At 35.4% G+C, this 16060-nt stretch overlaps 3 protein-coding genes and 1 long non-coding RNA gene across 7 annotated transcripts; 2 read left to right on the top strand and 2 right to left on the bottom strand.

The window, feature by feature from the left end:
• Window positions 1-73: 73 nt before the first annotated feature.
• On the bottom strand, window positions 74-1946 carry LOC118436996. The gene is made up of 5 exons (XM_035855726.1): window positions 1198-1946; window positions 872-1100; window positions 632-794; window positions 456-561; window positions 74-376 (listed from the first exon to the last, which is right to left on the bottom strand). The coding sequence occupies exons 2-5, from the start codon at window positions 902-904 to the stop codon at window positions 307-309; spliced, it is 372 nt and encodes a 123-aa protein (XP_035711619.1). The 5' UTR covers window positions 905-1100; window positions 1198-1946; the 3' UTR covers window positions 74-306.
• Window positions 1947-3661: 1715 nt separating this feature from the next.
• LOC110854865 lies at window positions 3662-8344 on the bottom strand. The gene is made up of 6 exons (XM_035855777.1): window positions 8090-8344; window positions 7822-8025; window positions 7688-7741; window positions 6294-6965; window positions 4555-4713; window positions 3662-4305 (listed from the first exon to the last, which is right to left on the bottom strand). Exons 2-6 carry the CDS (start codon window positions 7892-7894, stop codon window positions 3914-3916), a joined length of 1350 nt encoding a protein of 449 aa, XP_035711670.1. The 5' UTR covers window positions 7895-8025; window positions 8090-8344; the 3' UTR covers window positions 3662-3913.
• Window positions 8345-9194: 850 nt separating this feature from the next.
• Window positions 9195-10866, top strand: LOC118436906. The gene is made up of 2 exons (XR_004835767.1): window positions 9195-9641; window positions 9929-10866. It is a non-coding gene; the product is annotated as an uncharacterized LOC118436906 (long non-coding RNA).
• Window positions 10867-11804: 938 nt separating this feature from the next.
• On the top strand, window positions 11805-15269 carry LOC110854990 (pancreatic triacylglycerol lipase). Of its 4 annotated transcripts, none has more exons than XM_022103423.2 (8): window positions 11805-11977; window positions 12563-12708; window positions 12774-13025; window positions 13582-13833; window positions 14297-14474; window positions 14768-14887; window positions 14957-14983; window positions 15099-15269. In XM_022103423.2, exons 1-8 carry the CDS (start codon window positions 11859-11861, stop codon window positions 15202-15204), a joined length of 1200 nt encoding a protein of 399 aa, XP_021959115.1. In that variant the 5' UTR covers window positions 11805-11858; the 3' UTR covers window positions 15205-15269. The 4 variants fall into 4 exon arrangements, with proteins under 4 accessions (XP_021959115.1, XP_021959114.1, XP_035711755.1 ...); XM_022103422.2 differs by having other exon boundaries at window positions 14954-14983; XM_035855862.1 differs by having other exon boundaries at window positions 14957-15023; window positions 15099-15204.
• The last annotated feature ends 791 nt before the right edge of the window (window positions 15270-16060 follow it).

The raw sequence follows: 16060 nt of genomic DNA, 5'->3' as shown, positions 1-16060 counted from the left end.
ACTCTTTGCGACTTCGCAACGAAATTCAACAGCGAGTCGTTGCGAATCGCTAGCGAATCGACGTCGAAAAAAGAGCTACATGACCGCTGACTCTTTGCGAAAGAGCAGCGAATTCGCGACTTACGCGACGACTCCGCGCTACTTCGTAGCGAATTCGAGGCGAGGTTTCGTCATGAATTCGATGCGATTTCGCTGTTAACCCGTTATGAATTTGTCGTTACACATTTTGTATGGCCAATTTAAAATATATTTATTAATGGTAACACCAGGACAACAAACTTAAGTATTATAGTGAAATAGTTATTTTTAAGGAGTCTCATTGTTCTGTCCAACTGTATTTTCGGGGTTCAAAGGTGTGAAGCTGGGCGAAGCTTTCCTATAAATAAATAAAAACACATTTAGTGTAATTTATCATCATTTTTCACCATGCTCTCTGCTTAATGAGAATCGCTTACATTTTCTTCATATATCTATCAGCTGCCCTCTTCAAAAATTTTTGGTAAGGCTTCATCAATAGATTTTCTTGTAAAAGGCATGGCACAAGCTTAGTTGATAGACTTTCTAAAATACACAATTGTCGCGATTAAGTTTTCTTACATACATGAACATAAATACTGAAACAAGGATTTACCAAATATAGCTTGATTAAGTTGAGGATAAATTAAAAATGATTTTTTCCCACTTCGTCCCTGGTAACTTGGTCGTGAAAGTAATTCATCCGAACATAAGTATCGTGCCATTAATTCCAAGCACTCTTCTAAGTTATCTCCTCCAGATCCCAAAAGCACATTATTCTGTATGGAAATAAAAAATTACAACTTTGAACTTTTGGAGATCAAAGAAATAACAAATAAATAGTTCAAGTAAATACCAATTCTCGCCTGGGAGCAAGACCTTTCAACATTTGTTCCAAACTATCCAGGGAGGCCAGGGTCCGAAGAGGAAAAAATTGCCCAGGGAATGAAAATAATAGATCTTCTATTTCAGGGAGGTCGTTGCCGCGAGTGTTCAGCAAATTAAGGATGTTATTCAGCTGACGTCCGTGTTGATTTTGGGCATCTTAATTTGGTGAAGTTGAGCCAAAATTTCTCTCATAATTTCTACAATAGTGCATAGAATATATATTACAAAAGTCTTGATTATCAATCATAAAGTTTAAATTCTTAGCCGTGCAGTATTTAATACTATTATTACTACCAGGGATACTGTTTGTAGTACTCGGTGTGATGCCTTGGGTCTGTCCTTCTGGCGACACCAAGATTAAATTGCCATCATATCCAGGTAGAATAAAGTAGGTCGTCCCTTCGTTATCATTGTCTTGTCCCAACGCCGAAATAATTTCTGGAGGATTGGTAGTTGGGGGAACTAATAAAATAGCTGGCAGCGTGGACGAGGATATTTTAGTTCGAGTGCCGCTGTGGATCTCAGAATCACTGAACTTGTTTCCAGTTATCGCCCTTGGAAGTTTCTCCGCTGCTGTTGTCTCGTAGGACTCTGCAACGTATTCGTGTATTAATCGAGGAGAGTAATTACCAAACTAGCGTGTAAAATTAAGTTTAAGCTATACTTACCAAAATATTTCAGTACCGCTGCTTCATATACTGCCCAATGATTTAATGGTGCACCGCTTCTCTTTTTTATTTTCTTCACCCCTTTCTCTCCTGTTGGTGGAAACTGGCAATGTGTCGCCTGGTCGTTCAGCCAGCTCGTTGGAACAATTTCCACGGTGTCGTCGGAAGGAAAGTGGACAATGGCATGGGTTGAATTTGACTGGTCGATTTTCAATCCGAGTGAATTAGTGGGAAAACTACAAATCTCCGAGTTTTACTGAGGGGAACACACACATTTATGGGTCACTTCGGAAATTGGGACGCAAAGTTCAATGGCGTCTACTTTCTTTAAGTTCACTCTGAAAACTAAAACATAATTGGAGTCATAAGGATGATCAAAATATTTTCTGGGAGAGGACACAATTTCCAGTAAGATATATTGCATCTGATTCATTCACAATTTTGCTAACGACCAAGATTTTTTCACATTTAAGGAGCACAATATTATTGGTTAACTTTACACTGATTTTGAATTTTTTGTAAGTTAATTTCTTTAGCATGGTAATTTAAACTTGTGGAAATGTTACTCGCGGAATTTGAAGTTTCTAAAATAAAATTTTGCTCGGATAGTCTTTTATGATGGAGAGGAAACTTTGAACTTTTGATTAAACTTTTAATTTTCTCGAGGTAATTCTCAAAACTAAATGCGCTTAACTGGTCTTACGGTCCGTGATTTTTTACGTCTGCCGCCAGAATTAATCCGTATACATTGTAAGACACGTTCTCTCGCCCGTATAATTCTGATGCTGGAGGCGAAGCGAAGTCGTTGTGATTTCGCTAAGAAATCGCAGCTCGATTGGTTGACTTAATTGTTGCTCGAAAGTCGCTGAGAATTCGCTCCGAATTCGAGGAGCTTTTTCTCTCATCGAAAATACAGCGAATTTTTCTTCACGAATTCGTAGCGAAAGTTCGTAGGTCTTTCGCTGTTACTTATTTCGCTGCGATTTCGGGCAGAATTCTACGTGAAGTAGTACTCGAAATCGTGGCGAATCTTCGCTGCAGCGAATTCGCTGTGTTCGCAGAGATTTCGACCATCGAATTGTTTACTGGGTAAACACAAACAACAATTGGTGTAGCACTTCAGCATTTCTGCACAATTCGCGAAATGGGGAAGGTTTTAAGTTGACAAAAACTCGTATTTTCACAATCCGAAACTATACGGTTCCGCTTTCCGATTTTCTCCTCATCGATTTTCACCTTCCCTTCAAAATTTAATTTGTTAATTTCCCAACCAAGTTCTCACTCGGTTTTTCATCTTTTGCGTTTAAATAATTTGTTCACACTTTCTAATATTTGAAATTAATTTAATTAACTTCTACAAGTAGAAACTATCAGTGGAAAGTATTTTCAAAATTGGATCAGAACAGCGGATTCTATTTTTTCAATTTCTTTCTTTCACGAATCCACTATTCTCAACCAATTAAAAAATAATAATTTCCACTTAAGAAGTTAATTAAATCCATTTAAAATAATAAAAATTGTTAAAACATCCTTTAAAAGTCTCAGATGGAAATCGGATCAGAACTTGGTTATGAAATTAATAAACTCTTGGACGTAGGGCGAAAACCGATGACCTGGCGAAGAGAAGCGCAGGAGAAAATCGGAAAGCGGAGAGGTGAACACCATATACTTTCGCATGGTGAAAATATCTACCAGTTTTTGCCAACTTAAAACCTTCTCCATTTCGCGAATTGTGCAGAAGTGCACAAGTGCCACACCAATTGTTTTTTGTGTTTAGTTCCTTGATATTTTAGTGCTGGTTTCAAAAAGATCTGTGCGAAACATGTCTGACATGTGCATTGTTAGATGCACAAAAATTAAAACAAATGTACGCCTTTTTATCTGTAATTATTGACTACAAAATGGGAGGGAATTATCAACTCCTAGTAATTTATGATAAGTACGACTAAATCATCAGTCATCTTCACTAGACTTTCATTAACAAGTTTGTCAATTTTATTATGATGCTTGTTGATTATTATTATCATTCTATGTAATCTTTGAAATGAAATAAAGTATGAAATAAAAAATAAATATTAGTCCATGTAAAATACAAGTATACAAGTGTCGTCACTAAATATATTTACTGCTCTGAATTTAGTTTTATATATGTACATACACATGTTTACATGTTTGTCTTTACTTTTCCCGACCCAATATCCCATCATCTTTTGAGAAGCTTGGCCATCAAGTCTGGTCAATATTGTCCATATCCTTTCTGTATGGAACTTTTGGTTTTTCAGACACTCTCAAGATTGTCTTGGTATTTTTAGTTTCATTTTCAACGTCACCGTTTTTTGGGATTAGTTTTTGGTGTTATCTGTTTTCCTTAAATTATGTATTCCAAAACTTGATATTTGTTTGTCGTCATCATGGGGTTTTGAAGCTTTTAACTTATCAATATCTACTGGAGCATGTGAACTGTCCTCCTTGGCTTTTTGTTTTTCCAGAAATTGTTGCAGTTTAGCATCCAGAAGCAAAGGGCTTTTCTCCTTGAGAGAACTTGGGATTATTTTTTGTTCAATGTCTTGACTCATAGATTTTGCAGCAATTTTTCTTTGCAGCTCTGCGAAGAGTGAGGATTTCTTTACGATCGTACCGTTTGACTCTTCACCTTCATAGCCTTCATCAGCTTCTGTGTTGGGGATCACTGCTGGAAGTGGAGGTGGTGGAGGTGGCATTGACCTGGATATATCTGCGTAATAGTAAGTCATTTATAATTTTGATAATCTTAAGCTCTTTTACAAAATAAATACACGCTGATTCAATATTAGATAACATATAAATTATACCAAGTCAAGGGTAAACTTATTTATAAAATTGATATTACTCTGGATGTAGAGTTTAAATACTTCATTATGAATTAAGGGCGCACTGGCTTTTTAAAATGGTAACATTGTTTTTAAGAGTGTAGAGTACTTTGGAAATAAAGATAATTAATAACCTGAAGTTTGAATTTTGTGTTCCAGTTCCGCGTTTCCAGGGGGACATTTTAGTCTTATATAACCCTCCAGTTCTTGCTTGAAGATTGGGGAGACATGTTTTGCTCCAAGAGCGACCAACCTGCTTAAAATTTTGGCTGGGCTCTGTGGGCTGTACACCTCTAAAGAATTAGATTTAAATATTTACCCAATGTATGTCATATGTCATAAATACATTTTGTGTCAAGAATCTTGACACAAATATATGAAAATAAATATAACCATAAATCAATAAATACAATTCTGTAGATGTGCAGCCTACCTTTCGAAGAAATAAAATTTGAAAATTATGTGGAAGTCGAATGCTTAAAATATTCAATTTGATTTAACTTGGCACTAATCATAGATGTACTTCAAAGTTTTTGATTCGCTTATAGCTATTCTCAAATTGACAATATGGCTAGTGACTTAAATGTTGGTTTTTCTAGTTTGGGCAGTACAAAAACCATGCAATGATTGAATGTCAGAGAATTGTGTCCCCTACCCCCATGGTGTCCCGTATATGCCTCGTGTCATAACTAACAAGGGTGCCTTGACCCACGTCCCTCTCCGAAACGAATACACCCTTATTACATGGTTTATTTGTCGGTCATATTAAGGTTCAACAAATTGTATCGTGTATGAAAAATTAGCTCGAGCTGTATGTAAATACGTATTTTCCACGTAGTGTTAACTTAATTAATTAACTTAATTATTAATTAACTTAATTAATTTGCCACAATTTCAAACAAAATAGGCAGAGATTCGATTTCTGGCCCCTCTATTATGGCCAATTGTAATTTACATACTCTACAACCTCAATGAAGTCTGTTATTTTAGAATCCGCCCAAGCCTGTATGGGTCAGACGGTTTTTTATGACCCAATCTAGATGGATTGGTTCTGATCCGTTTTCTCACAACTCGGGTGAGATTGGATCGGTTGTGTAAGGATTCGACGAGGTTGAATCTGATTGAATCGGTTATTAACATCGCTAACAAAGTCAGAATGAATTTAATTTGATTCAACAAGATTTAGATCCGACCACACCGTGACTTCAACCCCTGTACCAGTTTTAGGCCAAAAATATTTACCAGCTATACCCTTTTCCATCATAATTTTCCACTCCGAGATTAAATTTCTTGCAAATATTGTATCCGGATGGGACTTCGACGATTAAAAATATAATTTAATGCCTAATTTAATAATAACTGTCGAGGAATGAGTGATATTATATATGATTGAATGTGTTGTTTATGTATGTATGAAAATGTGTCTCACTTTGTTCCCTTATTTTAAGTGTACCGCTTTGCCATTCTTCTGGAAGGCGAGAGAAGCATTTATCCGTTATTTTTTATGTGTACGTGACAAGAGAGAGAGAAGATTAGTATTACTCGTAGACTTGTGTGAGAGTGATGTAGTGTGAAAGGCAGTAAAAAAGTAGTATTTTAATTTGTCGTTTAAATTTCTGAAAATTACTAAATAAATAGTTTTTTTCCTGTGTGAAATTTATGACTAGATTCTACTTTTCCTTTACACCTTGTGCAATCACTCAAAATCATAAAATTAATAACTAAAATACGGTACGCGACGTGACCACGACATAATTGAGGATAACTTGATTAGGTCCGCGACCGTAGCAATAACCATTGCTTAAAATTATCTGTATGTTGATAACATTTATCTGTGTACATGGGCTTATTAAAACATATTAAAGACGCTCACCTTGAAAATTTGGATTTACGTCATTTATTAGTTCTGAGGTACGCAAGTGAGTTTTAAAGTTCTGGGTCATCCACATTCTGTCCGATTCATTTAGTTTACCATCATGGACCAATCTTCTGAATATGTTCAAGAGGGCTGCATTGCCATCACAGTATTCAATTATTTCGTGAGGAAAGGTGCTAGCTTGTGGAACAAATTTCAAGGCTTGATCAGCATCGAATGGTTCAATTTGTATCGCCAAATCAAAATCTGCACATTCTTCTTTATCTTCTGTTATTACAATTAATTTGTAATAATATTCTTTCTGGAACTTCTGACAATAAGCGAAGTATTTTCCACAAGCTTTATGCGCCAAACTGAACCCGTCCAAAACTACGAAATCTGGTTGACTATTAATAAGTGTAATCACTAAATCATACGTTCGTCTTCCTTCACATGAAATTCCCAATTTTGTACAAATTTCAAGCAAGGAGCTTGAAAAATTGTTAAAATCTATCCATAAGGTTATCTTCCTAGGACTATCTGGCATGACATCCAAGTAAATGTTAAGCAGCCGTTTTACAAAATACGTCTTTCCGACACCAATTTCACCATAAACTAGAAGACTCTGATTATCATAAAAGATTTCTGATGCTGCTAACATTTCTGCAGGGCGAGGAATGTGGTCAGGTTCTGCGTTATAACGGAAGTGATATACATAATCCATGAGTAAAATAAACAGCTAATTAATAGACAGGTACGAAATAGGAACGTGTAACTCAAACTTGAAATCCGTGTGGTATCACAGCCCGGAGGATAGTTCGCGATACCAAAGAAATATACTTTATCTATCCCTTCTACTAACATCGCAAAGCGTTGATCCCTCCCGTGATCTTCACGGGCCTATTCATATCTCGTGTTTTAAAAAGTGGTGAAAAATCACATGGGTATTCCACGCTATAAATACATAATTTCCACGCTATAAATAATCATAATCTGCCGAATTAAAAGACATAAATTGCCAAGAAAACCGTTCGTAGTAAAGAAATACAGAAAAAGTGATTTCTTCCATAAATAATGCCTAAATTTTCTAGGATAATTGGGAAACGATTTGACATATATATGTCTATTAAAAAATTCTGTCGTTTAAAAATACATACAAACATAGTGTTGCTGGCAGCTACATACATGTAAAAATTTGAGTAACTGGGATAAGGTTTTATCGCGTTTTTCGCTTTATTTATGTCGTAGTATGTAACTTTGTTAATCGGACCCAAATTCTATGTAATAAATATCTGATTATTCTCACGTACGAAACAACCACATAATTAGGGTTAATTTTAATAAAAACATGATAAATCAGATCCGAGCTATAGTTACAAGTTCCCTTTCGTAACCTGTGTAATAAAAATTACCTTCATAATCCAGAAATTCAGGACGCGAGATGGAGGTCTTTCTCAAAACATTCTCTACATATGTATAATTTAAAGATAGTAAAAAATTGACACTTTGTAAATATGTTTATTGTTTAGCCTATAGTTTTTCTTACCCTTAGCCGTCGACATTCCACTACTTTCCAGTATGGTTAACAAGTCCCTTAATGTTGGATTTCCATCATTCATCGTTATCCAGTAATGACAATCTTTATAATTCGCAGTTTTGCATCTTTTTGCTGTTTGAAAATCAAACAATACGTTGGATCAATATTGAACAGTTTTGATAGCTGTGAACCGTTCTCGTCAAAGCGAAAATCCTGTTAAAAACGATCATATATAAGTTTGTGGTGTAATTTAAATTTGATCCCGTTTGCCTTTCACCTCTGACAGCTCATCAGCTACAATTGGCACCACTTTCTTGAAACAGTTCCTTAACTTAAAGTTTTCCATTTAATCGGATGAAACCAAAATTAATTTCGTTTAGTGAAACACGTATTTTATAGGAATGAATTTGCTAGCTGATTAATTTCCAGTGATATGCATGCACATACATATTTTACTCTTGTACGTGGCAGGTATTCAAATGCGTCGTAGTTATAATCACTCACTCAATCCACTTGAACAAGAGGATGAACAAACAAGATATGGATGACGAGGGGAGACAACGATGTCTGTGGCAGGGGAAATAAAAAATACTCAATTATGTAAACGCAAGTTTTGTTCAATTCCGTGAGTTATCCAAATGTGAAGGTGCGTGTACAGGTGGGATAAATGTACCGGATAAACGCTCCGGCTAAAATTCCACGACACTTTTATCTTTTCGGTATGCTGGTGGCAAGCGAAAAGTTCAGATAATTTATCTCGACTTTTCGCTCAGCGAAAAAACAGTTCTTTTTCGCTCTCATCTGCAGTGAAATGATGACAATTGTTGAGATAAATGTTCAGCTAAAAGTTGAGCTAAAATCATTGATTTTGTTCCATTTTACCCCAAGTCAGCGGTTTATTCAGGAAAATTTGTTCATTTTACGTGTACTTCGTTGTTTGGGATTCCATAAAATTTTTGATGGACAAAAAACCGAATCCACAGTGAGGCTATATTTTAAATTTCATTTATTATACGTATAAAAATTGATTGTCCTCGGCTGCACCGAATATCGAAGATAGAATTGGAAAACATAAAATGAATGGAGATTAGACAATAATATTAGACGAAAATAAATAGAAATTATACGAATAAACTTTTGCAAAGAATTGAGGTGCATTTAACAATGCCGCTGATTTGGTTCATCTTTCCCCAATTTTGGATATTTTATCCGAAATCCACGAATATACCGCCCAGCGAAAGGACAAGATAAAAATGTAGTGAAATGTTGAGATAAAATTCCGTTTGGTACTTTTCACGAACTTTGGTTTTTGTACCTTTTCGCTGGATTTTTTCGCCAGCGAAAAGGTACCACCAGCATACTAGGCTTGAGCAAATAATCTTTTATCTACATTTACTTATTTATGTGCCAGGCTATTCTGTTTAACCACATCAGCAAAATTAATTCACTCCTGCACTCTCAAATTTATTACGAAGTTGTCCAGAAAAAGTTACAATTCCCGAGTATTCCATCATCTACATACAAACTGTAGATCATTATTTCCATGGGTTGTCGACTCACTCACGAAGAAAGACTGAAAATTATTAAAATACTAATTAACAATTCGTACATGTTAGGAGAATGGTATCAGTTTGCCGTACACCTCGGACCCGTCCACATCCCGGCTTCGGATATACGCCTTTGGGTTGAAAATCAAACACATAAGCCAAGATTTCAACTATTTTCTGAAATTATAAATTCCTGGAAAAGTGCTAATGGAGACCAGGCTACCTTAGAGAATTTAGTAAAATGTCTAACAGACATTGGAACGGGTAACACATCTTGTTTAGGTAAGGACATTCTTTGCTTCAGCAACATAAGTTATGCACACTCTAAATAGTGTTGAGTAAAATTTGCGATGACACAACTGAATGTGCAAAATTTACTCAACAAAGGTAAAATTTACTCAAGGTTGTGCGAAATTTCTACCACGTTGGATAAATTTTAACTTTCAATTGGTAAATTTTGCACAACCAGTTGTGTTATCGCAAATTTTACTCAACCATGAGTAAATTATAATGAAATTTATATAGCGTGTATTATTAACGAAGGTTATGAATTTATTATCTTGACGTAGAAAGCATACTGCAAATTGGAAACAAGGAGGACACCAAGTGCAAAGTAGGGGATGATGACGACCTAATTTTGACGGACACATTTACCCAATTACACTCTTTTTTCCACCCAGAAATGCAGTATCTGTTTGTAACGAAGTACTACGAAAAATTTGATTTTCATAGACATGAGTGCAACATTACACTTTCAAATAGATCTTTTTGTAATTTTTTCCTTCATAAAAACTGGGCGTGTCCTACATGTGTTCCAGTTTTCATAAGCAGATTAGATTCTCTTGGAATTAACAAACATGATAATTGTGAAAAATTATTGCGCAAATTAGCGAAAATTTTGAATCCTTTACGAAATCATTTTAATGAAATGTACTATACAGTTAAATGTTTTAATTTGAAATATGAAGTATGTATGAATAATTTTAATGAATATGGAATAGGATAAAAACATTGCACTATTAATTCTGTCTGTGTATTGGCTACAATTTGGATTTCTATTTTGGTTTTTTATCCTCAGATAAGTGTGCTAATGATTATGTTATTTTTATAAATTGTTTATTTTATTATAATGTCACTTGTGGAAGAGCACATTTTGGACCTCTTTACTTGGAATTGTATTTTGTTTTATGATTATGATCACCTGCTGATTTATCTTTACTTGTTTTTTATATTAGAATAGTTAAATATATGGTATATTGACCAGTGTGTCACCAATGGTAGACCATTGTTGTTGTACTTGTACGATGTATGCAATGAATTGGGAAAGACACAGTAATAAAGATATACATACATTAAGGGCGAATAATATTAGACTGACGATGAGGGCGACAACAATTTACATAGTTTGGCAATATTAAATATTTATACAAAACGTTCATTATTAGAATATTGGAAATTTCCCTATTTATATTTTAATTTACCTTACAAAAATAAAGTTTGAACCCCATACAATGAACAGTTTTGAATAATTACAGCAATGACAATTTTTTCACATTACTAATGCATATGCGTATGTATGTGTATATGTTCATCTGAAATTGTCAACCTCTGTATAGAGCAATTAAATTATTTGTCAATTACATATGTACATATCTCAAAGCGAGTCAGAGTTACCAACATACGTACATTTGCAATATATGATATTCAGGTGGCTACGTGCATAAAGTTCAAAAGCATAGTGTAAGATTGATCATTTTGTTGGGCAATTATTGCATCACTTATTACGTACATACATATGTATGTACAACAATGGAAGTCTCCCACTGTATGCTCTGAGATTTTGACCCTTCTCGTCTCAATCGATCACAAATTTAATTAGTATGGAATTTAAAAAGGACACGTCTCCCAATGGGCAGGTTTGGCTGAGGTACATATGTATATGCATCCAAAACGGAGAAAACGAGGTTCATGCAAAAGTAACAAATTTTACACTTTTCAAATTTATCGCGCGTTTACTTCTTTTCGAAGCTAATACACAATTTGTGTCTCTGCCGAACCAGACCTGTCTTTTCCAAGTTTCATACTAATTAAATTTGTAAGAGATTGACACGAATTGTGTCAAAATCAGAGAACAAACACTGAGAGATTTCCATTGTTCGTATGCACGCTCTGTGTGTATGTATGTATGATAAATTATGCCTTGTGACTACGTAAATTTGAGAGAAATGATTTTACTGGGATTAAAGGATATTGCATATTTATCAGTTAATCCGATGATCACGTAATCCATCAGATGGATTACGAGATATCGTTTTTTAAGTGTGACAGCTCCATACTATGTTTTCGTCCTAATCAAAGATTAGCGCTGTAAGGAGATCAATTATCTGGCTGGACGTGCGTACTTATTGTTAAGCATATTTGCTTATCCGTGTCAGTTACCACCATTCAACGCTCAGTCAAGGTTGCATAGAAATTTCATACACACACAAATTTCTAAAAATGATTTCATACTTGTCTTGGCTGGTAATAAGTTTTCTCTGCCTTGTCAGCTTCTCGGCAGCTCAAGAAGATCATGGCGTTTCTACGGATGTGAATACACTCAAATTCAATTATTTCGGGTGAGTCATACATACACTCTAAATTATTTGAAGACAAATCGTCACCGTCAGAGGTGCTAAAATTGTGCACTATTTTTGGTAATGATTAAGATGGCTTTAATTAATTTCGATCAGGAAAATACCTAGGTGAAAACCTCACGTGCCAAACAGAGGTGACGTCACTATCCAACGCTAGCGTATAGAAAAGATTTAATATTCGGATAATAAAAATGTCCGTTTTTTAATACTTAAATATTTTTAGTCACGTTCGTTTGTTATGATTTTTTGTTTTATTTTCGGTCAGCGATATAGCGGCTCCTTAATCATGACCAAATTGGGTGACGATTTGTCCGAAAGTTATTAAGAGTGCATAGATTAAGAGATAAGTTTGATGTAGGGGACGTTCATGAATTATATGACGGAAGGGACCTAAGGTCCCAATAATATCGAGTATATGTCACACAAGCTAAGGATAGATATTTGCCATGTCTAGAAAATCGTGATTTTTCATGATTTAAATTTTTCTCTACATGATTAGTGAACGTCCCCCTATCCCATTAAGCCAGGCCCGTCAAGATTAATCATCATTATGAATCAACTTTTTAGGAGTGACAACTCTCCAGTTGAGATAACGTATGGAAATTTGGATTCCTTAAATGCCTCTAAATTCCTCCATTCTCGTCCAACAACTCTGATTATTGACGGATTTTTATCCACCTACCCGTCAAATATGTCCTTGGCGATGACAAAATGTAATAAATTTTTCACTGAATTTGAAAATTCAGTTCGAAATTTTTCATTTTTGATCTGTATTTAGCTCTCGAAAATTGTCATCGGTTCGAAACAGAAAACGCAATCGTGCTAGATTGGGGATCGATGTCCGGGGGTCGTTCCCCTCTCCTCGGGGGCAACTTGACACAAGCAATGGCAACCCTTTATCCACTCGCGGTTGCAAATATTTCTCCTGTGGGTCAAAGGGTGGCGCAGTTTTTAGACTTTCTGCGCGTGAATGGTCACATCAATTGGAACATGGTTCATATTGTTGGCCACAGTTTGGGAAGCCATATCGGCAAGTAATTTTTGTCCATGCTTCAAGTCAAGTTAGACATATATACCTGTTCATAACTTCAGTTTCCATTCATTCAAAATTCACTCATCTGGATTTCTGACTAAAGATCTTCATTTATGTTGAGTCATTTTCGTTCAAACTCATTTCAATTAACTTCATCTGATTTCATTTCTTACTTCGCCCCATGTATTGAGCGTTGGGTGAAAAATGAAGCGAGTGAGAAAGCTTTTCATTCACAATCATTCATCCTAAAATCCTTCAGCTATTTTCATTCAAATGACAGGAAATTCATTTTCATTCACTATCATAATCAGCCAAATGAATGAAAATGAACAGGTAGAAATTAAAAATGAGAGGGGTGACAAATCCTTTAATTCACAGTCATTCATCTGAAATTAAAGTATCCTTCACTAATTTTTATGGAAACGACAGAAATTGCATATCGATTCACTATCATACTCAGTCATATAAATGAATGAAGGTGAACAGGTATGTGCATATTAAGTGTAAATCGTACATTTACATAAAGTGACGAAAATTTTTTAAACTTGTGTAGCCGGCATGGCTGGCAAATATGCCACGTCACAGTATTCCTCCATAATTGGAAGAATTACGGGATTGGACCCCGCCAACACGGCGGGACTACCGCTACCTCTCGTAATCCAAAAGCTTGATGCTGACTTGGTCGACTTGTATTATACGAACAGTGGGGGAATGGGCGACACTCGGACGGACGCGGGAGATTTGATCGTTTACGTTAATGGTGGAAACAACCAACCTGTTTGCCCAGAGGAAGAATTAGTTCCAGGTGAGCCAACTAGGGGCGGTCCATAAATTATGTAACGCTCATTCTTCGATTTAAAGTACAGAAAAAAAATTATGTCAGAACACCCTTAAAAATAATGTTAGAATTTGAAAAAGTTAGCGAACTCTAAATTCTGTATCAAGTAAACAGTATTACATCCAGAGTAAATCTTACCCTACATCAAGCTAATCCTAAGGTTACTCGCGATTTAGTACTGGACCGTCCATATATTACGTCATCTAAAAGGTTGGTGGTTTTCTGTTGCTTATCTTACTCGTGTCAAGCTTAACATGTACAAGTAGTTGGCGGGTATTAAAACCGGCGTTTTTTATATCGCAATAGATGGACGTTCCCTATAATTTACTTAATTCAGAATTTAGAGTGCATTTAGTTTTCAAAATAGTAACATTATTTATTTAAGAGTAAATTGAGTTTCAATTTTAAATATTGTACTTGAGACTTGTAGGATATTGCAGTCATTCATACTCCTGGAGGTTTTACTCTGACACAATCTCCGTAAAACAGTCGGGTTGCCCGTGCTCCACCACGACCCCGGGAAACGCACCGAGCTGTTTTTGCAAGACTAGTTGTGACGATGCCTGCAGCGTGGGACCGGCCAGTTTAGGCTATATTCTTACCCCGGGGTATTGATTTATTTGAATAATTTAGAAATCCAGTATTGAAATAATACCACGCGGTATTCATGCTTACATGACTATACAAAAATGGTATTATAATTACGTAACACGGCATAGTAATAGCCCGGTATTGAAGTTTTACCCTGTTGGTGGTAAATTTTTAAGGAGTAAGATAATTTTAGTACCAGGCGGTAACAACTCTAATACCAAGAATCAATTCCTGTGTGACTATGCTAGATTTCTAGCCGTGTACATACAAACATTTTTTTGTATTTATTATTTTGATGATTTTCTTTCAGGGTAAAAGGTCTTTACCACGTCACTGTTAAAGAAGTTAGTGGTAAAGGTGAAGTCTTAAAGCCGGGACTGTACCAAGCCCAAATTTTCGTTATTGTTATGGGAATGCTGTTACACAAGATGTAAGGGATACCCATGAAAATGTGCAATAAAATATTAATTACGTTCGTATTTTACATGAATTAAAGTAGAATGAAATCCTATCCATGCCAACCAAGGTGAGAAATTGTACCTGAGATCTACAAATTTTATTTCTATGTAAATATTCGAATTATTCTGCATAACAATTTTCAAAATGAAAAAAAATCAATAAATCTTAACCGTATCTTACAGTGAATGTCATTCAGGATCAGTTGTATTATACACTCATAGAAAACTGGTATTAAATCATTACCGACTGGAGTACATATACATATTAACGGGAATAACGGATCAGTAATGTTATAGCAATGAAAAATTTACAATAAAATTTAAATAAATCACTACCAATCCGGTAACAAGTTATATGTAGCACTATGTTACTCTACCAGATTTTTAGCAGTGTAAACATATATGTATTACCACACAATGGCACGTCCTGCCCAGCGTGTAGCATTGTATTGTTATTTTGCCATTTTAACTGTAAGTCCTTATGCAAAGGGGGATAAATATTGAAATTACATTATCACATTTTCTCCTATTACGTCATTCCATATCAAAGAGATATCTTGTCCTTATGATATCTCTGTTAGTGCAGCAACGCGAGTTCTAAAAAATAAGTTCTCAAGTTTCCAAAAAAATTTGCAAAGTGAACCTGAAAAAATTTAGGTGCCTATCTCCTTGTCTGCTTTTGGTGAGCTAAAAATTTATAAATTTTAGCTAATTCAGTAATTTTAAAATGATAAAATTAATTTAAATTTGCTAACTTCACAACATTTAAGGAAAATCTAATTTATTAATGTTGTCCTTAAAACGCCAGAATTTTCCATGTTTCGTGACGCCATTTGTCGAATTTTCATCTTCCTAATCCACTTTTGGCTCTGGATTGAATACATCGTTATTAAAATCCTTCCGTCCTCCTTAATCCGTCCCCAAGTGGAGTCCGCGTGTCGTCTCGATGCGGAAAACAAGGGCATCGTCACCGTCGCAGATGCCAGATTTTACACTCAAGTCGCCTCCAAATCACTACTCGGATTGTGTGAAAGCTACAAAAAGGGCTGGATCCGAGTGATAAAACTGGAAAAAATGTTTGAAAACATTCTTCGAAACGAGGTCACGGACAATTTGGTCGTAAAATATAAAGAATTCTTGGATTA

The sequence above is a fragment of the Folsomia candida genome, unplaced genomic scaffold, assembly GCF_002217175.1.
Source record: "Folsomia candida strain VU population unplaced genomic scaffold, ASM221717v1 Fcan01_Sc011, whole genome shotgun sequence".
NCBI classification, from domain to species: domain Eukaryota; kingdom Metazoa; phylum Arthropoda; class Collembola; order Entomobryomorpha; family Isotomidae; genus Folsomia; species Folsomia candida.
This window is presented reverse-complemented; position numbering and strand designations above follow the sequence as displayed.